We start from the raw sequence: 9,985 nt of genomic DNA, 5'->3' as shown, positions 1-9,985 counted from the left end.
GGGATATACTTCCTCCTTGAGGTGGGACATCACTTCTTCCATCACAATGCTCACCATCACCTGAATGACAGAGAGAGACAAAAGACACAGTAAAAATAACCAGATGGTAGACAATAACTGAGATCAGAAGACAGAGAAATAATACTGCACACAACAATCATAGACTATTTCCATGGTGGAAAATGCTATAATGGAGGTTGAGTACTTGAAATGAGCAAAAGAGGTATGAAGGGCTAGGAGTTGTGAAGGAGGTGAAAAACAGGAGTGCAGCCTCATTCCATAACAGATACCAGAACAGACACCAGACTTCTTGCCTCATTTTTTCTCACCTCCTCCTCGTTGCCTATTAAATGGACCATTGCTTGACTGTTTCCTCTGAGCCTCTTCAGGGTCCACACAGCATCCAAGAAGGCCCTGGACTCTGGTGAATCCAGGGGCAGTCCTAACCGGCAACAGACAATCTTATTAGGAGAACTATCAATAATCAAGGGAACGAAGGGGAAAATAATACATTTGAAAGGGTTATAATTGGAAACAGTGATATGAGGACTTCACCAGAGCTCTGATGTTGTGTTGCAGCTCGTAGTATGTTGGTCCATTGTGTCTGTTCCTGTAATGATGCGGTGGCCAGACACACAGGGGCACAGTAAGGGTGCTGGATGAAGACAGGGAAGGCTGTAGGGCAATCCCAACATGCCAATTTACCATGTGATTTGCCTGAAGCATGCATGCACACAAAGACACAGACATCACACATTAAAGTGTATTTGTTTGAACAAAACAGAACAATGGAAACCTACTTAGTACCTGCCTGAGGCCAACAGATAGATGGTGAACTGAATAGCATACCTGTGATGTGTCGGCACATGTCGTCCACTAACTTCCTATGCTCCTGTATGGAGGTGCAGATCTGACAGCCAGAAAGTACCAGCTCTGTCTTACACCCCCAACCACCTTCAAATACCTGGAGCATAAGTAGCAAAAATGTACATATACACATGCAGACAAAACAACCACACAGTAGATTAGATAGATTTGTACGTGGATTTCTGTTGATACCTCTTTGGTGTCACGGCTCTCAACTGTAAAGCTGTTGGTGACCTGTAGGTGGCGATGTGTCCAGATCCCTTGTAGGTATTGAGGCAGTGTCCCCTCCAACATAATTTCAGCATGGGCAACAACATCCTGCAGTACAAGGTCCAAGTTTGAGTCACTTTGAGCACCAATATCGATATTTCAATAACGAGTTTCTATAAAAATTCACAAAAAAATGTAAAAATGTTTGTGTGATATTCTTACAGGAGACTGAATCAGAGGTCGGGGTTCAGTGGGCTCTATATGTTTGTTCCTCATGTGGGTCAGTAGATTTGAGCAGAGGTGATGACGATAGAGCGGAGCCAACTTCTCCATGATGTCGGCAATGTGCTCTGTCCATTCAGTAGGGCCACAAAATAGAAAGATTAGATTTCAGCAATGTAGTACCCATTACAGGCTAACACTTGAATCGCGTGAAGAAGGAAGCAGAGTGATATTTTCTAGCAGGGCGTCAGGGGTCACTGAGAGGCTCACTGATTATGAACATGAAATGAAAATCGGGGACAAAACTCAGAGCCCTCCTTTCAATTGAAAGTGTACTTTATAGTTTATTTGAAGCCAATATGAGGCTTCACCCATCCAAATTAGTCAAATCAAGTGGATATCTCCCAAAGTTACTGTCTTTTCAGAGCTAAATTCTCTCTTTTTGTTACAATTCTTCCACTGCAGCACAACAGGAAACACTGTTGAGACACAAAGAGGGAAGTTTACTAACAAGACTGTACCTGTAGAAGATATCCACTTTACTAACTCAGACAGCTGAAGCCTCATATTAGCCTCAGATAAATGTTTAAATACAGTTTTACACTTACATTGTAAAACACATTTTGGGGGGGATCTTCCAATGGTCAGTACGGTCAGTAGGGCTGATTACAGTGAGCAAAACCTGTTTCAATGTTTATATGGACACCTGATTACTGTTTTAAGACAGTCTGAACTTGGGTTCACTAATGGGAGATTTTAGAGTGATGTGTTAGACAATGCTCTCCATCACAGTCATTACAAAACCAAAATTAAGGATTATCCTTTGGATGAATGGTGTTTATCCCTCAAAAGGAAAAAGAGAATATACAAATGAGCACAGGCATTATATAACTCAGCTGTATTTTACATCTGACTGTGTGTGTGTGTGTGTGTGTGTGTGTGTGTGTGTGCGTGTCTATGAACTCATGGGTGTTTGGTAAATAGCGGCATTAGCTGCTGTTGAGCATGAATGACAGAGGATAGCATGTGAGGTTAAAAGGATACTGGACACAAAGAGACTGGAATATAAGGATAAGGTCATAAAATAAGTTTTGTTTAAGAAGAAATATATAACAATGGAACTGAGTTTGGACCACTCAGTACCATACAGTACGAACATCATTCATGACATGGTGTATCTTACTAAAGGTGAGATGAACATTGCAATCATTTAAAAATATTTAAATGTGAATGGCTTGTTAGTATAGTAATAAGAACTCTTTAAATACATCAGTTTTCTACAGGCTTACCTGAGATGTATCTGTGCTCTTTGGAGTTTAGGCCACAGGTGAACTTCGCTCCCATTCTCCCTTTTTTTTCTCCTTTCACCAATCTCTTTCCCCAGTTTGTTTCCCTCCTGTTCTTCTGTCTTACTGTCACCTGTCATTCTAATCTGTGATACCTAAGTGTTTGTCCTCACCCTTTTTTATCACTCTTTCTCCACCTCTTCCTTCATTCACACGTCATTTCACTGTGATAGACTCAATGAAATTATTTTATGTTGACAGTCAATACTTAAGACAAACGTGGCAAAACAATTGACACCCACACCCACTCCCCCACCCCTCTCCCTTCTCCCCCAATACCGTCATACTCTAGTTTATTTACAGCAATGTTAAACAATGGAATCTGGATGTGGAAAAGAGGGAGTGAAGTCTGAATTTTTATCTGTTTGGTTAATCATAGTCACATCATCAGCTTCTAATACATCTAATGCAACAAAGCATCTAATTTACAGAATTTATGGAAACCACAAACCAGACAAATAATAAAAGCAGTATTGCACAATCAAATGTGGGTTATTGTCATTGCAGATTAGTGATAGAGGATATCCTGCTAAAAGCACAAAAGCACCCTCCAGCTTTTTAAAATCAGTTTCCTCCTCCTGTCTTTCACCATCTTGCCTCATCGCACACAACCCCCATTACAGCTTTCACATCTGTCAGGTCAGGTGGGTTGTGTGAACTGTCATAGACTTTAAAATGTGGGTGTGGTGAAAGAGAGCATAGGGGAATTTGTAGTGATTTTGGACTCAAGCCACAAAATCCATTATCTGAGCATAATCTGACTAATGTCAAGTGGCACAACCAAGAATCAGCTGCTGTAATTGACCAAACTGGTGACGGAGCCCTACAGTCAAGAGGGGAAATTATTCGCCTCAGTAAATGAGCTGCTGTTAAAAGCTTGAGAGTAAAGCCTTTAACTTTACTGCACACAGTCATCATTTTCAACTGAACAATTTTGGAGAGAGAGAGATAGCTGTCAGGATTGTTGGAGCTGAGAGAGAAACTCTACAGAAACATTATGGAGACCCCATGCAGAGACATTTTGAAGTCATGCTCACGGGTGCCAGTATTAGTATTCATGCACCTTTTAGCCTGTTATCTCTGTGATTAATGGTGCATGGACATGTACTGAAGGTCACGTCTGTCTGCCTTGAGATGTGAGCTGAATGTCTTTAAACATCAGCATCACAGTAATATCACCGTTTTCTACTAAACTGTCACACATTTTAGGATGATATACTTTAGGCTGTGACTTTTGGAGGAAGGGGTTTTAAAAGTTGGTGCAAGGAACATGCTAATAGTAACATTTAGTATGTGCCACCCTGATCTATTACAAATTGAGAATGAACTGGTTGCATGTGATCACACCAATCACTAATTACATGTTAGAAAAGCTGTCAAAGCTGATCTGTTCAAAATGTGCTCAGGATTTGAGAAGCTCAGATTCTTAAAGGGCAATGAAACTGGATCCACTTAACATACCTCAGCCTCAGCATGCTGTACATGAAGAACTGTATGTGCTGTATGTCTTCAAACTGACAGACTTACAGACATTCTCACTCTCTACTTTACTTAGCCCTGAATTTGATTTTTTTTTTGTGCTTGCTTCATTCTCAGCAGGTCTGGACTCAGTAACTTTTACCTTTTACAAGGAAACTGTAGCAGGCCACAGGTGATTGAACCCAGTAAAATGAGCATACATGCATATATAATGATGACTTAAAACTGGTTGATTCTACAGGTGTAAACTGAAATGAAATTGTGCACATTGCATACAAGTAAATCAAAAAACATTGTCAGAAACACCTTATTTTGTAAAGTATGCTATTCAGTGTCACATGCCTATAGGGGGAAATGGGCAAAGTGGTAAAAATGGCAAGCAAAGACACAGAAATTAATTTGACCACAGGCTACGAGTATATGCTATAAATCAGGGTCATCATAGTCAAACTGCCACTGCGGGGTGATGTATGACTTCATCTGGCTAACATTCAAGTCTGAGAAGGAAGCCGTAAGCAGATCTAACTTCAGTGCTGCACATGCTGTACATAGATACAGCAAGAACCTGGGCCTCTCATTAAGATAGAAGATGCCAACTGCACATGCAACACTAATACCAGAACACACGGACACACTGATCCTCCCCCTCCTATGTTCCCTCTTTTTTATTAGTGTTAGTCTAACCACCACAGCCGGAGAAACCAAACTAGCTTCATATCTGGAGGCTCCCACCACCAGCAGCCCCTCCATGGACTGTGGATCCTCTCTTCCCGTCTCCCCTCCCGGAGTCGATGCTGAAGGCCTTGCCTCGCCTGCCTGGTCACTTGACTCTCTAGAGCATTGTGAGGAACATGAACAGAGATTGTGTATGTTCTGTTTGGATGACCTGGAGCCTTTATGTAAACAATGTACAGCTGTGAGCCATGAAGGACACAGAGTTTACCTCTTAACTGAGGCTGCAACTGACTGCAAGGTAGGAATCAGCTATCAGGTACTGCAATTATAAGACTCCACAACATTAGATTTGCAATGTAAACCATTTCTACATTGAACATATGTATTTGCAACTGAGAGTATTTTTATATATGTATATAGTATATTTATGAATAAAAAAATCAATCAATCAATCAACATGTTTTCTTGGTCTTAAGGAAAAGAAAAAGGTTATGCTGATTCGCTATAAAAGTGTTTATTGTCTATTAGCTCAGCTACTTCTTTAATATTAAATTTCTATATAATATAAGTAAAAGTACATGCACATTGTGTTCCTGAATTTGTGTGTATTATTCTTGGATTTTAACAGTATTGTGTTGCTATTTTTACTTAAAGTCCTCATCCATTAAAAAAAGAGTTGTTTTTCTTGTCATTTCAGTTTATTGTTTAACATTCACTAATGTATGCACAGTTTAACATTTTAAGGCTTTTTTTTATGTTAATCTGCTTAAAATGGAACGTTTGTCTATGCTCATTTTAAATCTGTGTTTCAAGTGTGTACCTACAAGCAGGGTTTGAACGACTTGAGCGCCAATCATTTTTCAGTATGATGTGCTGTGATGTGGAAACTTGAATCCTGCAGTGCACAAACACCAAGAATGAACTTTACAGTGAAGGAGAAGATGTGTTGTAACCAACAGTAATGAAACATATTTGCATATTTATAGATTTTTAATAACGTAGAAGGAGAATAACACGTCAGACACAACTTATCATGTGGAATCTGGAGGGGATCTTTACAGAAGCTGAGAATGGCCATGCTTGCAATTAGTTTTTTAATGCTATTATCTCAAGATCATGATCACATCTATAATAGTGCACTCATAATAGTAATTGCAAAATTGCTGTCACAAAGAGCACTCAAAGACGAAGTTTGAAGAGATACACACTCAGCATATCTCACTAACTACACAGTCCTGAAGCCGGAAGTCAGAATACATTGCAGAATCTTTGGTACTAACACATTACTTAGAATAATATGTGTTTTTCACAAGGTGTATATCCTAAGGTTTTTAATTATTTTTCACATAAAATGGATTAGTCATTCAGGCATTCTTACTTATGTTGTCAATTAGATATAGCAAACCCATGGCTTGAAAATAAAAAATACATAGTGTTAGGCATTCAAGAAAATCTGACTTCTCAGCCTCGTATTCCAAATAGTAGAAAGGTCAGACCTTTTATTTTCTCGTAATAATGGATCGATTAGCTTTAGATAAGAGCAGTAAAACAATGATTGCAAGCATGGCTATTCTTGTTTTCTGTAGATCTTTAAGTAAAACATGAGTCATGAGCAGTGCAACCAAAGTGATTTTCCGTCTCTAATATTTTCATTTAAATATTTCCAGAAGACTTGATTGATCAATATCTGTATTTCACAAGAAACAAATAAATCATTACAAATAAGAAAAACACTGGGGGATCCTCACCCAATGGTTGGGAGCCACTCCAAAAAAAATTCTTCCACTGAATGCAATAAAACATCTGTCTAAGGGTTTGGAGAGAAGCTGGCAGCAAATTCACTGTTGACTGCCTTCAAGAGTGGTTGAATGCTGGTTTTCCAGTTACAGTCACCCCGCTGCCACAAAGCCAAACCAAACAGTAGATGCCAAATTACAGCAGAGCTCTCAAAGGCACAGGCTCTTCCAAAATCATTTTAACCCTATTTTTTCACTGAGACTAAGGGATCCCTCTCATAAGTGTCTTTCATACTTTTTCATTAACGTACTTCCTGTGACCACAGCAAGAGCATATCTAAACAGAGGCAGTCAAGCATTTTTTCATCTCCAGTAAATATTCATTTCCCTGCCCAAACAGATGCCCCCTTGTGTTAATCATAGATTTGTCTATTCATACAGAATGTAGAGTGAGTTTTTGAGAGGCGCCAAGCTGAAAACTAAGCTGGCAATTACGGGTGCTATCATGTCACATATGTTTGGAAATCAAAAGACATAAATTTAACACACACATCAAAATGCTTAGAATAACTTGTGGAGCTGATGGGTGTGTTAGGTTACTGTAAATATGGTCTGTGCTGGTATATATCTCATGTATAAATACACATGTACATAGCATGTAGTGTAATTATATGTCTGCATGTGGTATAGACATGCCTGAGTTTACAAGCTGTATATATGTTGTACATATGTATGTTGTAAAATGACACAATTTTTTGATTTGAGGCTATCAAACTGACTTGTCTTGTATCAGCCTAATTTTGATTTCATTACATACTAAGCAAGTGCATTACGGCCATTTACAAATAAAACAAATTGTTTAGCAGTTATTCTCCTGTTGGCCACTAGGAGGAGCTCAGAACATCTGTAAATGGATTGAAGAAGAAGCTGATACAATATGAGAAAGCTGCACAGACCTGTAACCATTCTGCAAAACACAACCAGGTGGAACTGCATCTCTCAAACTCACCTTAAAATCAACCAGAAATGTTCACATTCATTGATAGAAATATGATGTTCTTCTGCTTTCCCCACACTTACCTTTATTTTTACATTCTGTATAGGCTGAGGTCAAACTGATAGAGGAGCAGATGAAAAAGGACTTTGAGAGACTTCACCGTTTTTTGCGAGAGGAGGAAGAAGCCAGGATACTTGCACTCAAGAAGGAACAGGAGGAGAAGAAGAGAGAGTTGCATGAAAGGACGGACAGAATCAGTCAGGTGATAAAATCTCTGGGAAACAAGATCCAGCTGATTGAAGAGGAGCTAGATGGAGATGGAGATGGGGTCACATTTTTACAGGTAACATCAATCAAATGTTATAAAGTTAGTCCATGAATAGGTATAGGTGCTTGTATTTGAAACATTAAAAACACAAACTATTTTATTGCAGCAATACCAAGACGAAGGAAAAAGGTATATGACATTTCTTTCATTAAAACACACAAGCTCATACTGTTCAGGTACAAATACAACCGTGTAACTGTGTGTCTATATTTGCCCACTGCAGCAGTCACAGAGAGCCAATGAAGATTTGCAGACTTCTGCTAAATGTGGCTAAACATCTGGGAAACATCCAGTATGCTGTCTGGGACAAGATGAAACACATCGCCCCCTACAGTCAGTTTTTTGAATGTTTTGTGCTGCTCTCAGCTCCCACTTTCTGTCTCTCTAATTCCTATGTTTCTTCCAGCTCCAGTGACGCTGGACCCAAGAACAGCTGGCAAGTCCCTGAGAGTGTCTACTGGACTGAACAGTGTCCAGATTTCTCCAGAACCCTCACTGGGGCATGAAGAGAATCAAAGTATCCCAGCCAACCCAGAACGCTTTCACCCTTACTCCTGCATCCTGGCAAAAGAAGGCTTCAGCTCCGGGGTACACTGTTGGGATGTTGAGGTATTTACATTTGCATTTACTGGACTCAAGATAAATATGTAAATATGCAGATAATAATAATTTTAATTATTGATTAATCTGCAGATTATTTTGTAAATTCATAATTTAGTTTATGAAATATTAAAAAATAAAAACGGGGGTAAAATTGAATTCACAATTTCTTATAGATCATGACTTTGCCTTCAATTTACTTGTTTTGTTTGACTAGCTGTCCAAAACCTAAAGATACTCAATTGTCATGTCATACATGATGATAAATGAATTTTGAGTTGGTGAACTAATCAATTCAACCATCAATCTTTGCAGCTCTATAAATATGTTTATGTTGACTTGTGGTTTATATAGAGAGAGTTAGTCTTTAAGTTGACTGCTACAGTCATTGATAAGTGATAAACGTTCATTGTGATGTTAAATATCCTGCCTTATCTATCAGAATGAATCAAATTTGTGGAACCAAAATCTCCAAAATATGTGTTGTGCCTCACATTTGTGTCTGTATATGAACAAATATTAGCCCATATATTGATTTTATTTACCCTCAATAATTGATGTAGGTGTCAGCCTCAAACTCAGTATTGTTTGGCCTCTAGACATGTTCACATACTGTATATTGTGAATAACTTGAGATACATGCTTTTTATAAATTCTCTCCTTCCTCCATTTGTCTAAGTATTCACGATTGATTTCAACAGGTTGGTGACACCCCTAACTGGACAATAGGTGTTGCTACTCACTCAGTGTCCAGAGGAGAAGAGTTCGAGGCATGTCCAGAGGCAGGGCTCTGGTGTATCAGCCTGCGGGACAGCGAGTATCGAGCTCTCACCACTCCCTCTCAGATCCTCTACCTGGACAAGTCACACCACCTTAAGAGAGTCCGAGTGAGGCTGGACTGGGATGAAGGGAAGTTGGAATTCATGAACAGTGATACTCACATGCATCTGTTCACGTTTACACATCGCTTTGTTGAAAAGGTGTACCCATACTTGGAGACCATATCTGCGTGTGGGGGCCTTGCTGTGTTAGCAGAGAGAGTGAATGTCAGCATGGAGTCATATCACGTCCCTGTTGAAGACACTGGCCCTAAAGAGAGTCAGGAAAGTGAATCCTCTGCTGAAGAAAGAATCATCACTTCAGTTACAAACAACAACAAAAAGACGTTGGATTACCTACATGTGGCAGAAGACAAAAAACAATCAGTTCATTCTAAGAGTGAGAAGAAAAACACCAAACCTGAGAGACCCACCAATAAGCAGGAGCTCAAAACAAAATCTGCTGGAGAAGAAAAGACATCGGGCAACAAACCTGCTGTTAAAAAACAGCCAACCAGGAAGCCCAGGTTTAATGTGACCTACCATGTTTCACTGAACCGAGCCCTAAACATCATCAAAAATGAATCCGGCAACCGAAGAACCGCAAGAAATCCAGATCAATCCTGTTGATCACTAAAATCATTATTCTTGTAATAACAAAATGTAACAAAAGCCTCTAGTCATAACACGTTGTTCAAACTTAGCAA

The 9,985-nt window shown here is 39.3% G+C and overlaps 1 protein-coding gene across 1 annotated transcript; it reads left to right on the top strand.

The window, feature by feature from the left end:
- The first annotated feature begins 4,496 nt into the window (after positions 1–4,496).
- On the top strand, positions 4,497–9,908 carry LOC128366199 (E3 ubiquitin-protein ligase TRIM39-like). The gene is made up of 7 exons (XM_053326885.1): positions 4,497–4,540; positions 4,797–5,115; positions 7,424–7,519; positions 7,639–7,903; positions 8,095–8,193; positions 8,267–8,469; positions 9,162–9,908. Exons 1-7 carry the CDS (start codon positions 4,497–4,499, stop codon positions 9,906–9,908), a joined length of 1,773 nt encoding a protein of 590 aa, XP_053182860.1.
- Positions 9,909–9,985: the final 77 nt, after the last annotated feature.

The sequence above is a fragment of the Scomber japonicus genome, chromosome 2 (genome assembly GCF_027409825.1).
Source record: "Scomber japonicus isolate fScoJap1 chromosome 2, fScoJap1.pri, whole genome shotgun sequence".
Classification (NCBI taxonomy): domain Eukaryota; kingdom Metazoa; phylum Chordata; class Actinopteri; order Scombriformes; family Scombridae; genus Scomber; species Scomber japonicus.
Note: the sequence above shows the minus strand (reverse complement) of the source record. Positions and strands in the feature narration are given on the sequence as shown.